Here is a 16,539-nt window from a genome sequence, read left to right as displayed (position 1 = left end):
TTCCTTGAGACACAACATTGGAATCAGTGAATCTTGGCTTTCAAATGACCATGCTGAATTAAACCTATTTTTCCACTGAAAATTATCACTGAAATGGAATTCCCTCAAAATTAAGCTTCCCTCTTCATATTTCAGTGCAAGACTGAAGAAAATCTCATTAGTGATAAAACAGCTGTATTTTTTCAATGTTCAGTGCTCGATAATAAGTCACCAATAAGAAGGTACTTTCATGATTTCATGATCCAAACATCTGTCTGTTATTATTTCCTAATAACTAAGCACTGCTTTTTCTCCTAGTGCCTTGAATGGACAGCATTCAACCTCCAAAACCTCACCTGTTTGTGAAGAATGCCACCCATGGGAAGCTTCTGTTGTGAGTCTCTACAAAAACACACTGTGCAAAGAGATTTGGGCAGCAGCTGTGCTGTAAAACAGAATATGTGAATTAGAAACAGTGCAACACCTCATCGTTGGCCATGAGATATTTTGTGTCAGGTATCTGTCACTAGCAAAGGTAGTTTCTTTCTTCCCTTTTACAGCCCATGCAGAACCTTGATTAATTAGTGCCATTGCCACTGATGCTTGCAGTAACTGCACCTCTTTCAAGTATTATTTCCATCATATTATGAAAGTATTTTTGCCTAGGAAAACCAAGTTACTTTGTATCAAGCTGTCCTCCAGAAATTTATGGGGAGAATTCATCTTAGATTCAGGATGCACCACAAATACTAAGTATGTGACAGATGCTCTTGCTGTCAGCCAGGGGAGCAGTGCTAGGGAGCAAGCAATAGATACAATGATTGTGTGTGTTGGCAAAGAGATATGAGATGTGAAAGGTTATTCAGGTGCCCGTAGGAACACACGCATGCTCTTGGATGCAGAAGAAAGGTTTCAACAAAACGCACTACTAAACACCCTATTACCTCTGCAAGGCAGAACACCTTTAATACATGCAAGGATTTTGCTGTAAGACACATATTAATGCCAATGAAGACAAACAAGTTATTTGCAGAGTACATGCAAACATGTCTATGAGCCATTTGTCTTAGTTGCAGTACTTGGTAATTCATTACTTTTTCTTGGCAAGTCAAAACTGAGAGTTGTTTAGCAGATATGTACGCAATATGACAGACTACTTTCTGAAAACATGATGGAACAGTAGGGAAATTGCCTACAACATCACAACATTTACCCTAAATCAGCACAAGCTAGAATTTACAATGGTTGGGAACAAAAACCAACGAGGCTGGGAGAAGGCTTGTGGTTCAACAAAATGTGGCCCAAAAAGGCTGTTCAAAAATTCAGGAGAAAGATGCCATTCACTATTGGGGAATATTTCACTCGGGTAACCAGTAGTGCCAAGAATGACAGCTAGTATGTAATATGCATCATCTTAGGGAGGCACTAACAGCCAGTGTGACCCAACCTGCTGTTCTGTCAGTTCAAAATGCAAGGATCACCACACCTCCTGCCTTGTCATGCACCTACAACATGCATGTGTTTGCATTTATGTGCAAAAGCTTTCCTGTTTACGCAGGTGCACAGTTTATTTATTTAAGCTTAGACAACCAAGAAAGCACATGCAAGTTCTTACTTACGTTAAGAAAACGACCCACATTTCCTTCTTTTGTGGCATCTAGTGCATAAATATTTCCTTCAGTAGCATTCTTCAGAAGCATCTTGTCACCACCAGCTTCCTCACAAAAGGGGTCTTTTGACAGTCTGTGATTTTCCTTTTTGCAGTCAGCCTTTAGTGGTACGTTTTTGGATGGCCTCACAACACACGTGTCATCCAGCACACCTGACTTGCCACAGTCAGCACCCTGCAGAGACACACTCTTTCTTTTGCATTCTGCACTGTCCACATCAGCAGACTCAGTCTGTCCAGTTTCCATCGGATGTGCTTCCTTTTGCTGTTGAGTGGATTCTGTCAATAGACATACAAGTTATTTTTCAATGACTGCCTAAACCTTTGCCTAGTTTGTCCCAGAACTATTACCCTCCCAACCTTTGTTCTCGAAAATGTACACAGCTTCCTTGCTATTTACAATTCTATAATACAACTACCCTTTTCCACGCCCCTCATCAGTCCTCCCACAAACAACTGTTTCCTGCTGTGGTGTCTAAACTGCTTGCTCATGTGAGTATAAGCTAGTCTCCTGTTCTTAAATCCCACTCCAGATTGACTTCTTCCACATAGCATTTTATCATCATTTTATCTCCACCTTAATTTCTGAGATAATCACAAACTGTTATTAAGACAGAGACAAGATGCAAGTAGTTTCATAATGACTTTCCAGCTTGAGGTGCCCCCACCAGTGCATTATACCGTCTTCAATTTTTGTTGACTGGGACGTCAGCCTAGTATACCTGTGTACTAGGTGTAACACAGTAAGATTCACAAGACTGACTCTCCCACAACTGCACTGGATTTGAGAAGTTGCTGTCAGGACTATTAAACATGACCCAAGATGAACTTTGCAGGCAAAAGACTGCCCTGTACCAGTTAATGCAATGTATCATGCATGGCAGCAATACCTTCTGTACCACTGAGCTCTCTTAAGACAGCCTAAGCATTATGAAGACAACATCATTCTAGTCTGAGAACAGGCCTGCCCACATCCAAACATCACTTTCTACATTTTAAGTCTACCACCTGATGGGGCACAAATGTACTAAAAGTGCAGTATTTACAGCTCTGCAAACCTACTTTCTTTTCCTTTCTTTGTTCCACTGGTTAGTTTTGTTTTGCTTGACTGATGAGTCTGAGAACTATTATCTTCCTCTGAGCTGGCACTGTGCACCATTGTATCAATTTCCTTTAAAGAGAATAAAAGATAATGAAAAGGTTGTGATGCATTGATGCTTTTTGTGATGCAACTCTGGGTCAACACAGGATAGCAAGTGGCTTTTAGGACTCCAGGGTTGAAGTTTCAAACCTGCTGTAATGCACGGCTATGTCTGAGTTTCAAAAGTTACTGCAATGCAACATTTATCTTTATTTCAAATTATCATTCAGAATAACATGGAAGGAGCTTGCTGCTCAATAAAATATTCAAGTAAGTGCCTAAGTCCCAACAATTTAACCAGAATTTAAATATGTTTGTGTAAGTTGCTGAACCAAAGCCCAAACATGCTTTTTACACCATTTCAATAAAATGAACAGATGTGGCAGGATTTCTCCTCTCCCACCACAGAAAGGCAGTTAGTTGTATGAGCTTGAGAATGGACAGTGCTACCAAATGTTAGCATGAAAATCCCATGTGCATTTCTTAAGTGCAATGAAACCAATGACACCTACAGAGTAAGTTTCCTCAGCTTCCTTCCTTTGCATGTATTTGCAGGCAACACTTCACACTCAGGTCAGATCAAACTCTCCCAACGGCTGCACTGCATCACAAAACTGTGTCCAGCTCCTGAGATTTTCTTCTCTCCCTGCTATGTCATTTCTTGGGGAGACACCACAAGAATATTATCACTCTGACCCCCTAACTCTGCAGTTATCTACAAGAGGGAGCGGAGGGAGAGTGGGGAGTGTTGTGGTTTAACCCCAGCCAGCAACTAAGTACTGCACAGCCACTCGCTCTCTGCCCACCCCTGGTGGGATGGGGAGGAGAACTGGAAAAAGGTAAAACCCACGGGTTGAGATAAAAACAGTTTAATAACTGAAATAAAGTTAAAATTATTATTAAGAATAACAGTAATAATGTAGTAGTAATGAGAAGGGAGAAAAAAAAAAGACAAAGAGAGGAATAAAACCCAAGTAGACAAGTGATGCAGACAATTGCTCACCACCTGCTGACCAATGCCCAGCCTGTCCCTGAGCAGCCCCTCCCAGCTAACTCCCCTCAGTTTACATACTAAGCATGATGTTCTGTGGCAGGGGAGCATGGAACTAGATGATCTTTAAGGTCCATTCCAACCCAAACCATTCTATGATTCTATGAATATCCCCTTGGCTAGTTCAGGTCTGCCTCTTCTTCCTCCCAGCTTCTTGTGTCTCTCCTCACTGGCAGAGCATGCGATTGAAAAGTCCTGATCAGGGTAACTGCTACTTGGCAACAACTAAACCATCTGTGTGTTATCAGCATTGTTCTCAGACTAAAGCCAAAGCACAGCACTGCACCAGCTACTAGAAGAAAATTAACTCTAACCCAGACGAAACAGGACAGGGAGAATGGTTTCTTAAGACTCTCAAGGCTGGAGTGTAAGTGAAGGGTGGGGACAGGAAGGCTGTGAGAGTAGTTAATGCTGGTCTCAGGGAACATATCGAAAGACTGGTAATGAAGAAGGGAGGGGTTATAGGTTCCACCACATCAGGTTAGCTCACAGTCCCATGAAGAAAGATCATTAGAACTATTTAAATGTGCAAAATGAAAAGGTCAAAATGAACATACATATTCAGCACAGTGAAAAATTAATCTATTAAAGCCACTTACTACCATTTTTTGCTGGTGATTATGAAAAATAACTGTTCTAGTTCCAGACTTTCTTGCAATGTCAATGCTTAAATTCCTTGGATGAACCCTGTACAGAAAGGTCAAAAGGAAATTATAAAGACAAAAAGAGCCGCAAGTATCTCTCAAACACACATTTCTCTAACAATCTCTAGTTCATAAAGAACAGACTACAGCAGAGCCTGCTGTCTGGCCTTGCCCCAACTTCTGTGACTATTTTGCCTTTAAGAATTCAAGACACAGATTAGGTTATTAATAGCATTTGTAAAAAAAACAAACATGCAGTTGTTCATACTTTTTTGACAGATCAGCAACTGCTTTTACATCTTTTCCCAGTTCTCCTGCTGAGAACCAAATTCTCTGTTTTTTTTACTATAGTTACATCAGATCGCCTCAAAACAGAGCACCTACAGACAAGAGTTAGGGTTTTGACAGCGCAGCTTTCAAACAGGAAAACAAAGATGTTGTGGGAACAAGGGATAGAGAGGAAGACAGAGGGGGAGATGGGCAATATATACCAGATGTAGAAAATACTCTCCCACAGAAGAACCTCACTCCTTCACATGAGGAGAAGGGTTGAGGAAGGATGGGAAGCAGTATTTGGCATATACACTTAAAACATCTAAAGTCATATTAAATTGGATTACATTCAGAGTGCTGCAGAAAACACCACTTTCAAAACTAATCTTAGTAACTGCACAAAGTCTAGCAAAAAGTAACAGCTCTTATTCAAGAAAACCTTCTACGTAAAATATTTAGATGCGTTTTCCTGCCCCAAAAAACCAACATGGTACTTCTTTGGGCTACTGATAATGGCAACAAATGCTACTCTCCGAGGCTTTTTTAAGATTTAAACCCCTTTGTAAATTCAAAAGGTGCAGTAGCCGCAAGAAGTTGTGACAATACTACATGATAACAGTGTTTGTCCTTTTAAAGGCAATCTGTTCGGGTGAATGGCATGTCAAGCTTAGCACACTGTCCTGGATTCTACAATATTGACAATAATCATCTAATATGAAAAGAGCAAGAATTTGCAATCATTTATGAGCAGTACAAAGACAGTGTTTACAAAGCAGTGTGGCAGAGCAAGGAATAAAGTCTAAGAAAACAAGCTCCTGACTTCCCTTTGAAAAGGCTATTCACAAAGGCACGTGGTTATTTTGCAGTAACTTGATTTTAAGAATCCTGATAGACTAGGAAGCCCTGACTGTAAAATGAGCACAGGACCAGAACTTTTGCATAAATCACTGCAAAAGTGAGGTGGTGTCATACTCCTTACAGGAAAGGTTATGTTACAAAGAATAAGAGGTTTAGAGACTGGGAGCAAAGGACAGGACAGTTGGTGGCTAATTTGTTATCAAACTCTTCAGTGTTATCAAGTATCTTTAAATCATTTCTCTCAAGTATTTTCTATTCATTCTTTCAAATTAGCATAATTATGAATGCCCTGAACAGACCAAGTATACCCAGGAGAGAAACTGGATTTCTAAAAATGCCAAGTAATGCACACAGTAAGTAAAATTAATACAGAGGAAAAACTGTCCCACTAAAAGAAATAACCAGGACTTAACAAAAAAGTTGAGAAAAAAATCCCAACAAACCACCCTCAGGTGAGGACATTCAGCTGTACTTTAAGTTTTACAAAGGACTTTCTAGAACAGCAGAATATTAGTCTTGCTATGCTTAAGTTTGCCTTGGTAAACTTACAGGGTTGATTTATTTTCACTATCCACAGTCTGAGACAAAGATTCTTGATTCTCAGGAATGCTAGTTTTGCCAGTCTACATTAGTTCAAACACAGAGTCTGAACAATCAGTGTCAAGTTTTCTTTTTTTGGAAAAAAAGCCATGGCCTCTGTTATTCAGAGCATTCTTTTCTTTCAGCTCTTGACCAGCATCTCCCAGTACTTGAACTTCAGCTCTGCTCATTAATCTGCCTGGAGAGGAGGGAGAGGGGGGAAGATACATATTTTTTAAACTGCTTGTTTGCTAAGATGGGTCTCATTTGCTGTCACAGCTCAAACTTACATAAAAACAACCAACAACCAAGAACATTATTTGGAAAAGCAAAACATGAATGCATTTAAACTGAAGGCAAACCAGTCCTGGCACACAGGATGCACAGACCTGTGAGGCAAAAATCAACAGTGTGAGATAGGCTTTGCTCCAGAATGGTTTTGATTGCCTGGCATCATCACACTGCAGAGTTCTTCAAGGTTCTTCATCCATCTGACCATCTTGTGAGTTAAGATTGTTGACTCACTTCTCGTCCAACTCCGTATTTCCCTGTTCTCAAAAAAATTCTAGGGCACAGGCCACAGGATAGGGAGAATTACACTCTACATGTTCTACAGGTCACTGTCGGTTACCTGAGTAAGTACAAACAAAAGTCCCCTTGTCAATATCATCTAGGCAGCGGACGCCCCAGCCTTTCTTCTCCGTGTTGAACACTTGCAACCTGACTTGAATGCCATGCTGTACAACTCTGTTCTGACACATCATCTTGTCACACCTGCACGACACACTACACTCATAAATTCTGTCAAGAGGAAGCAAGACAAAACACAGCGTCAAAGAATGCATTACCAAAACAAAGTTACTATTAATTTCCCTCCTAAGCATTAATAAAACAGTTGACTAAAGCTGATTGTGCAGCAGTGCTCTGAAGCCCATGACTTTCCTGATGGCTGATTCATCAGTTTTAATACTCTGTCAGTCAGATTTTGGTATAAGTAGACAGGAAAAATAAATGCTACTTTATTATTTTATAGGAGTCAATCACACAGAAGCAGAAACCCCTGTGAAGCACCTCTTTCTACGCTGGAACAAATTTTAGCAGAGCCAACATGTCTGCCTGGAGGTGACTGTACCTGTCATGGGTTTTAGAGGTTAATGAAACATTTCTAAAAGAATTCACAATTGCGGGGTTTGGTTTTGTTGTTGGTTTTTTTTCTGTTGTTGTTGGGGTTTTTTGTTTGTTTGCTTGCTTTGGTTTTTTTGCATTTGTTTCTAGGCTCACTGGCAGCTTTAATTCTGCACACCAACCATAAACTAACATCACACAGCAACAAAGGACTGAAAGAGGTCCTTAAGCTTATGGGTTCGGCCCTTAGCTATTGCAGAAAGCTACCTTGCACAATTCCTCTCCTAAACATCTGAGGTTGCTGGCACATTCCCAGGCCATGTATTAATCCATGGGAGCTGAATAAGAGAAAGGGCAAATACTTGCAGCACTGGGATGGCTTTAAAGACTCTTGGAAGAGTCACATATAACCAAGTCTGGCAATAGCAGCTGGCTGATACTTCTTTAGGACTCCAGCCCCACAGAGCAAATGGGTGAACAAGATATAGGGCAAAAACCAAGGGTGGCTACTGCTTCCTACTTCTTTGGCTGACACATGCTGTAATGGTCTTGTGATAGACTTCCTTCCCACATGGAAGGTTTCCTTCCCCTGTCCCTCCTCCCCTCGGCATGCCTGAATGAACCAGCATATGTGCCAGATATGGCCTGAGCTCCTGGACCAGCTAATACTATGTTAATCTTCATACCCTTCTTGGACCTCGAGCTAAGCTGTGAAAACTGTAGTTCCTGCAGTACAAAAGTTTTATTCCTCCCATTACTCAAGTCACATTAATTATTTATCTGTCATCCTGATCTCTCTGTAAAATTGTGACAAAAATGGAAGGTTCCAGTAAACCAGAAACTGCAGTTACTTTAGTCCTGTAGCACTTACACTACAGGAGTACAGTAAGAGCAGACAAATGAAATAACAGTTAATAGTTCTGTCTTTCTTACCCACTAGGAACAGGTCGCTCTAGTCTTTTGTAACTGTATCCACAGGATGTTTTACCACCTGGAGATAGAGAAGTTTTACTACAGCCTCTTGCAGTTAGCTGTAGGCATGCACATTTTGACCTAAAAAAATATCAGTAGAACATCTCAGAATTTATTTGGGGCACCATAAATCAAACATACCTCTAGATAATTTAAAATGTCCTTGACTGCACACACCCTTTTATATATACCTAGTTTCCCTCCCGCCCTAGCTCCCAGGAAGTGAAGAATTTCGCACTGTGGGTTGGAGAACTCAGGCAACAATGCTGGTCTTTACCATCTCATGTCATGATAACTCCAAAGACCTCATGGATCAAGTCCTGGACCCCAAAACTGCACATCAAAAGCATCTCAGCTCTTGGAAGAGCTATGTGCAAAGAAGCAGCATGCTATGTGTTCACTGTTCCCCACCACTCAGCTGAAACTAAGTAATTTTAATTACTGAAGCTTCATTGTACTAGACTGTGATTTCAAGCTTTATTTGGCTTATGGGCAATTATACTGCATACCAGCACATGCAACTGCCCTAGCTATCAATAATACAAAATGAATTCAACACCAAATAACACAGAACACACAAACACCCTTCAAGAAAGTGGACAAAATTAGCACCAAACTCACATGTTAACTGTGACAAGTTCCCACACAGTAACATGTAGCCCAGAGTTACTGAGCTTTAGAAAAAGACAGCAATAAGCAACACCATCTGAACTGCTTAGAACATTAATGTGTTCTGTGACCTCTAATTTCTGTTTAGACAAGGGGAAGGATGGGATGCAGAGGTTGTGAATGGGGATGTTTCCTCCTCTACCCTCAGTAACCTCCTAAGTTCCAAATGATCTGGTCTCTCCAGCTGTCCCATTTATCTCTAGGATAGCATCCCATAGCAGGAGTTGCAGCAGAAGTTCTCATGCAGGATCCTTCACTGCCTGTCAGGAAAATGAGCATTCCTCTGCTGGCACAAGACTCTCCCTCTCTCTCTCCTTTCCCAAAGCTGAGAGATCTGCCTGCGAGCTCCACCTGAAGGAGTAGCACTGCTAATTTGGTAAGAAAGGGAAAGGAACACAGTAATCCACCCCTAAAATGGGGGCTGGACAAGTAGGAACACCCAAGTTCTGCAGAAGACAAAGACACAGTGGTGTCAGTCAACACAGAGCATGGCACAAGACAACTACCAAATATTCCAGCAGTGTTGGTCCTATGCTATTTGTCACTGTTCGGTACTGTGTGCCTCCATTACTTACACCACCAGCCTACTACCGAGGCACCACGCACCCCTTGTCTGCAACTCAATTTTTCTACCTACCTATCAATGCAGCCATCTGTGCAGTCACATGAATCAACAAACATGCTGGAGAAGTTGTTGAGATAATACCCACGTGGCCACGATGCCCTCCGATATTTGAAATAAGGTAATCTTGCACGGTCAATATCATTGCAGAAGGAAATGGGCACACTCTCGGCTCCATTGCTAATATCAAAATCAAACACGAGGGGTTCAGGATGTACAGTGTTCCTGCCCAACAGTACATATGTGTTGAAAGAGAAGTAATCAACAAATAAGAAATTGCACTTAGTTTCAAACAAAAAATTTTGTACATCTTGAAAGCTTCTCAGACTCCGACCACAAGGCGCTTTGTAATTCACATCCAGTGATTTGGAAAGGCAGTCTGCTTTTGCATGGCGTCTTTGGAAGCGAAACAGGATCGGTATCTTAAGAGGATTTTCACCCTTGTAGGAGCCTGCTGCTCTCTTGGCAAGACATGCACTAGAGCACTTGTGGTTCTGATACTGCAGGTTTGAAGGTAAATCTTGAATTTTACTAGATGCTTCTTTAATCCCTGAACCTGTTTTTTCAATCTCCTTCTTTCTGCTATTTGGAATAAAAAAGACAGAAAGAAAAAAGAGCAGCAGCTTAGAAAACAAGTAGAACACTCAGTTTTTTAGTGCTTCGATGTTATTAGCACAGGAAGGAAAGAGCCCATTGCTAGAAGGCCAAGGGCTTCCCTGAATCACTGTTCTCATTGTGTTACTGTCCTAACAGCATATGAAGACATATTCAGTGGCATTAAAATAAAATTTAAAAAAAAGCAACAGCTTCTTCCCAGAATGAACTTACATACTAAACCACTGAAAGGATATTAGGAAAAAAGCCCACAATATCTTTACCCCATCTTCCAAATCAGTACTGGAGGCTAAGTACAGAGAGACTCATGTGCCTGACAATCTGCACAGCCTGTGAAAGCCTCGGAACTGAACACAAAAATTCTTAAGTCTCTACCCTGACAATCCTGGTAATACTCACGGATCTTTAATCACAGAATGGCTTGGCTTGGAAGGGACCATAAAGATCATCTAATCCACCCTCCTGTCATGGGCATGAACACCTTCCACTAGCGCACGTTGCTCCAAGCCCTATCCAGTCTGGCCTCGAACACTGCCAGGGATGGGGCAACCACAACCTCTCTGGGCCACCTGCTCCACTGTCTCACCACCCTCACAGTAAAGAATTTCTTCCTAATACCTAACCTAAGCCTACCCTCTTTCATTTTAAAGCCATTCCCCCTTGTCCTACCACCACATGCCCTTCACAACCTAATGCCATGTTTTAGTCAGCAATTTTCTCACATGGTAAATCAGACAAGTCTACTCAAAACCTCAGGTTTTCCATGTAGGTCAAATTAAAAATACCTTCACTTTGAAAACTGGCAACATTCAAAACTGAGTTTAAAATGATGAATTTAGAAATACAAAAGAGAGATTAAAATCTCTCAAATGCACTGAAGAATATGGTAAATAAGGAACTGGAATAAATGAATAAATACACTGACCTTTCAGAACCTTTTGCAGACTTTGCAGTGTTGTCATCTGTAAGAAGAGGCTGCAATTTGGGTTTGGTTTCCTGTATGCCATCTTCGTCAAACACATCACTTACTGCAAAAATTTCAATGCAAGCAAGAACTTCACCAATCCACATTTCAAGTTATAATCAAACTTACTTTAGTTACTAAAGAGATGATTGCCAAAATACATTAAAACCAAAGCATTGCTATGATCTACAGCTAACAAAGAACATGTTAGCAAGTGCCCTACTAAAAAGCCCTACTGCTTTTTATGATTTATACAGAAGTAATGTGTTTGCATATAGGTGTACAAGTGAGTGACTAGCTGACACGACACACACTCTCATACCTTCTCTCCTGCGTCTCCTCTCTCCCTCTCTTTTCTTTTCCTCCAAAGGGTAAAATGTAGGTGTGCATTGATCAACCCGAGGCAGAAATGTATCATGAAAATGTACCCTCTTTCACAGATGACCAGGCGATTTGCTCATTTTGCTTTCAAAGTTCATGGAGACAACATGCGTATGAAACACATACAGATTTCTTTTCATGATTTGAGGTGAAAGGCTGCCAGGGTATTACAGCTACTGGAGCCATGCACAAGATGACTCTGCTTGTATACAGCTTGGGTTCATTGGGCTTACTAACTTGAGCTCTTTTCACTTGGTACAAGCCATATGCACGTACACACAAACCACAAGAGTACAAACCCAGGTGACAGCCCAAGGTCCAGTACCTGAGGAACCTAGTAATTATGTTTTTTTCCCTTGTAATGCTAACAGGCTTCTCAGAATTATTTTATTGATTTCAACAAAGGGAAATAAGCTCCTGGTGAATGAAACAGGACAAATTAAATCCACACACCAAATAAATACAATTGAGATGCACATACCATTTGTCAAGGTTAAGAGATCACCTACATTAGCTTCATTCACCAGTGCCCAAGCCTGCCAGCATTCTGTGGAAAACCCAGAACAAAACAGATATTAAATGTAATTTAAGTTATGATAATAGGGACAATGACAATAGGGAAAACAAGGCGTAAGTCATCTAGAAACACTTGTTTCCTCACAATACTAAAATACAGCATTGCAAGGCTGACACTATTAGAAACCTTTTGCACCACAGCCTTTAATTACTATGAAATTACAGCTTGTGTTAGTAGTTGTGAATCAGCACTGAATACCTTCTGGCTTTTGGAAAGCTGCTGGAATTTTCCAAGCACACACAAACCAGTAGCAGTAATGGCCATGAGCAAAATTTAATATAAGTTTTTCTCTTTACTTCATCACCAGACTAGTCATCTTGTGGATAAAAGGCCTGGATCTTGGCAGACCTACTCCTAAGTTGATGGAAATGGCCTTCTGATAGGAAGAACACAAAGGGACCAGTTCTGTCTCAACCTCTTACCCCATGCAATAAATATTACAAGGTGGCAGACAAATGTCAGCAAAATCCATGTTAATATTTTAGTTCAAAATTTTTACAGAACAAAGCATAGAAAAATTCAAATTTAACTATGTCACAGATTCATTGTGTCATCTGGGGATTCGAGTTCAACTTTTATCTAGGCACTGCTGTAATATTTTGTCATGAAAATCACAATGTGGCAGCTCCAATACACACAAAAATGCGCTACCAATTTAGAGCAAGCACTACAATGCAGTGTATGGCTATTCCTGTCTTAAAGCATCTTAAACTGTTGTACATTTTCTTGCACAAAAAAAAGGCACAATAAGATCCATATAATACATGTACGTGGATAACTTCATTAAAAAAAAAAAAGAAGTAATTTTTCTGACTTAAATAAACCAGTAAAAAGAAACTTGTGTACTGCTCCAAGCTTATCAGACTTCTGATTTTGGTGCAGATAAAGGAAATTTATTTGCCTGGAAATCATGAACAATCTCTAATGCATTGCTGTCACATTTTTCTACCAATGTTTCAAGTTACAATGGTGCCTCCGACATGAAATAACACATGATTATAATTCCACCCCAAACCCATTCCATTCACTGAGATCAACTTGAAAGTCTAAACCTTCTGATGATACACAAAACACAAGGCACTGTCAATACTTCCTTACTTCTCAAGAATAAACATTTCAGTTTTATATGCTTAAGAGCCACATGTTGTTTGAAAAGGTATACAGGCAAAATGAGAAAATGGCAAAATGCACCTGAAATTATTGGTATTTTTTCAAAAAAAGAAGGTATATTTTTAAAAGTTCTTAAAAATGCCAACTACCAAGTAATTTAAACTCAGAGATATCAGAATTGTGGCAGATAACACAGAGCCCTAGACAAAGCAGGCTACAGCTCCCCAGCAATCCAGCTTAACCATCACAAGGATTTCAAACCTTGGTTTGTGGCAGTTCCATTCTTGATCTTTTCCTTTAGCAAGAGCAGCACACTTTGCACCTGCTCAAATATTACATCCACTCTTCTACCTCCCAACTGCATCCAAAAGGTCTTCAAGTCACCTGAAACGCAGATTTCCATTTACAAGTCCGTAAAACTCCCAAAAAGTCTAAAACCACAAGTAGCTCCTAGTGGAATTTTGAAAGGCTCCCACACATTTCATTGGGATGCACTCCTGAAAAACCAGGCAGGACACCTATCTTCTTCTGTAGGCTTAAACCTTCAGAAGTCTTCTCCTAAACCTAATAATGAAAGTGAAACAGAAGCCAAGAAGAATGGTTTCCAATGGCCCGTGATGCTCTTTCAAGTAATTTTTCAAGCACATCTACAAAAGGTGCTGTGGAAGCCTTTCTCCAAACACCAGCAGATTAGCCCCACTATAAATTAATCACCACCAAAACTCAAAGAAGTGACACATGAACTGAACATATTATTAAACAAGACGTGGATTTTTGTTAACAGCTGTAACCTCTGTTAGCTACACAAGCTATCCTGTCCCATCAATATTTCTGTTATGTTTTCTAGGGAAAAAAGGTTCAAAATACTTTCATATAAAAGCAGTTTGATGAATTTTGTTCATCAAGTGATGTCAGTTGCAGTAATTAGTACAATCCTAATACTGTGCCTCCTTCCTCCACTAGAAATATTTATAAAGAACATTTTGTTTAAGGAAGTGTTTTCTAAGCTACTGGTTCAGAAGCTCTTCTCTTCCAAGTGTCTGCACCTTTGAAGGGGGGACAGGGCAGGGAGGAGTGGGACAGGGCAAGGTGGGGTGGTGTGGGCCGGGGCAGGGCCTGTGTTCAGTTCTGGGCTTCTCACTACAAGGAAGGCAGTGAGGTGATGGAGCAGGTCCAGAGAAGGGCAATAAAGCTGGTGAAGGGTCTGGAGCACAAGTGTGATGAGGAACAGCTGAGGGAACTGGGGGTGGCTAATCTGGAGAAGAGAAGGCTTGGGGGGACCTTACTGCTCTCTACAACTACCTGAAAGGAGGATGGAGCCAGGAAATGGCTGGTCTCTGCTCCCAAGTAAGAAGTGATAGGACAAGACGCAATGGCCTCAAGCTGTGCCAGGGTAGGTTTAGACTGGAGATTAGGAACAATTCCTTCACGGGGAGGGTGTTCAGGCATTGGAACAGGCTGCCCAGGGCAGTGCTGGCCTCACCGTCTCTGAAAGTGTTCACAAACCATGTAGACAAGGCCCTTAGTGACATGGTTTTGTGGTGGACTTGGTAGTGCTGGGATAACAGTTGGACTTCATGATCTTAAAGGTCTTTTCCAACCTAGGTGATTCTATAAAACATATACTACACTATGTGTAGTGCTCAAACCACTCACCTTGGAACTCCTTCCCCAATTCTCATGTTGGACTGCCCCAAAACTTCAGCAGCAAATTCTTGGTTTTGCATGGAGAAGCACAGACCACATATGAAGCTCACAGTTTAACTGTCATTTCAAAAAAGACAGATGTCCACACCACTGATCTCCCCAGCGTTAATGCTGCTCTTGTCAACCCCAGCCAAGGGGACATGGAACGAACACATACGGGATGCATCTACCTCATCAGCTTTCAAAATGAGCTCACCAGCTGATAACTCCGGGTGCGGACTGGCATCTGGTGGCAACAGTTCTAAACCTGGCTGAGGCCATTACCTCTGGAGAGATTTTCTTTTCTCTCTACAGCATCCTTGTTGCCATGTATCTCTCTTTTCCAGGACTGTGCAGGGGAATGACGGTAGAGCAAGAAAAAAACAGCCAGGGCCATGGCAAATCATGCCAGCTACTGGAAAAAATACTTGGGTGCGTTTTTCCTATATAAGACCTGTAGTGCCGCTGACTAACATCTTACACACACACCATAGAAGACAAAACTATTGTTTTCTGGTTATCATTTTCACACCAGAAGTGGTACCAAATATATACCACCTTCCCCTTCCCTCCCCAAATCCAAATGATCCTACCTTCAAGCATCTCCTCCCTGGAACTGGTAAGGTTCTCCACTTCAAGGTCATCGCCCAGTGCTGCAAAAGGTGCAGAATGGACAAGTAAGAAAGAGATCAGGTGAGAAAATAAAATAGTTGTAGCTACTTAGTTTTCCAAAATTTATACCAGTAAATACTCCGGCAGGTATCAGTGAGAGCATGGTGTGAGAAAGCGTTGTGGTGAAACAGCCATTCCACAGCTCATCAGGACCTAGCTAACACTCAGAGGAAACAAGCTTTGTGAGGGAGTTCTTTTTTACACAGGTAACTTCTTGTCATCCTTCCAGCATGAAGCTGTCACAGGATGACCCATACTTTCCAGCTGAGCCTACATAATCCCCACACCTATTAGCTCACATTGCTCTCTTTTTTTTTTTTTATTAATGCTGCCAGTACAGCAGTATTGCAGCTAAACTGATTTATTTAGGGAACAATTAAGGCTTTTTTAGGTAAAAAAATTACTGAATCTGCTTCTCAAGAGATGTGAGGTAAAGTGAGATGTCTGCACTGTGATACCACTAGGGAGAAGTAATGCAGCATTCTGTAACCACACTGAAGATATCAGATTTCTGACTCTGACCTCTAACGACACAGAGAACATAAAATGCACTTGACTTATAAGTCAGCTACTTAGTCTCTTCTATGCTATAACTGAAAAAAACCCGTATCCATTCATTCTGGCACAGAAATTTCATTAGGTTGACTGGGAAAAGAGGTTAGGTGAAGAAGGTCGATTCCTAGAAAAGGTTTCTCACATGATCTGCCCAGCGGCTATTCAAAACACATCCGTTTTAAGGCTTACTTTTCTCTTCCATCTTCTGGGGCGGCTGCATGGAGGGCCCTTACACTCGTTGGGGTACCACCAGCACTGAGCCCAGCTCAGGTAGGGGAGCCCTGTGTTGATCTCGCTGTCCTCCAACACGGCTGCGGGGTCAGCGCCGGGGGCCTACAGACAGGAGCTGGTCTGACCGTCAGGCGGGGAGCGCTGGGCCAGCACTCGCCCCTGAGCT

The 16,539-nt window shown here is 41.3% G+C and overlaps 1 protein-coding gene across 1 annotated transcript; it reads right to left on the bottom strand.

Moving 5' to 3' along the window:
• Positions 1–331: 331 nt before the first annotated feature.
• SETDB2 (SET domain, bifurcated 2) lies at positions 332–16,344 on the bottom strand. Its single transcript, XM_010022275.1, is given in 13 exon segments — positions 332–424; positions 1,599–1,927; positions 2,711–2,819; positions 4,443–4,527; positions 6,165–6,393; positions 6,826–6,995; positions 8,253–8,372; positions 9,598–10,164; positions 11,123–11,225; positions 12,024–12,089; positions 13,491–13,613; positions 15,509–15,562; positions 16,323–16,344. Coding segments are annotated over 13 exon segments (2,070 nt in total).
• Between the last annotated feature and the right edge of the window lie 195 nt (positions 16,345–16,539).

The sequence above is a fragment of the Nestor notabilis genome, unplaced genomic scaffold, assembly GCF_000696875.1.
Source record: "Nestor notabilis isolate BGI_N333 unplaced genomic scaffold, ASM69687v1 scaffold10899, whole genome shotgun sequence".
NCBI classification, from domain to species: domain Eukaryota; kingdom Metazoa; phylum Chordata; class Aves; order Psittaciformes; family Psittacidae; genus Nestor; species Nestor notabilis.
This window is presented reverse-complemented; position numbering and strand designations above follow the sequence as displayed.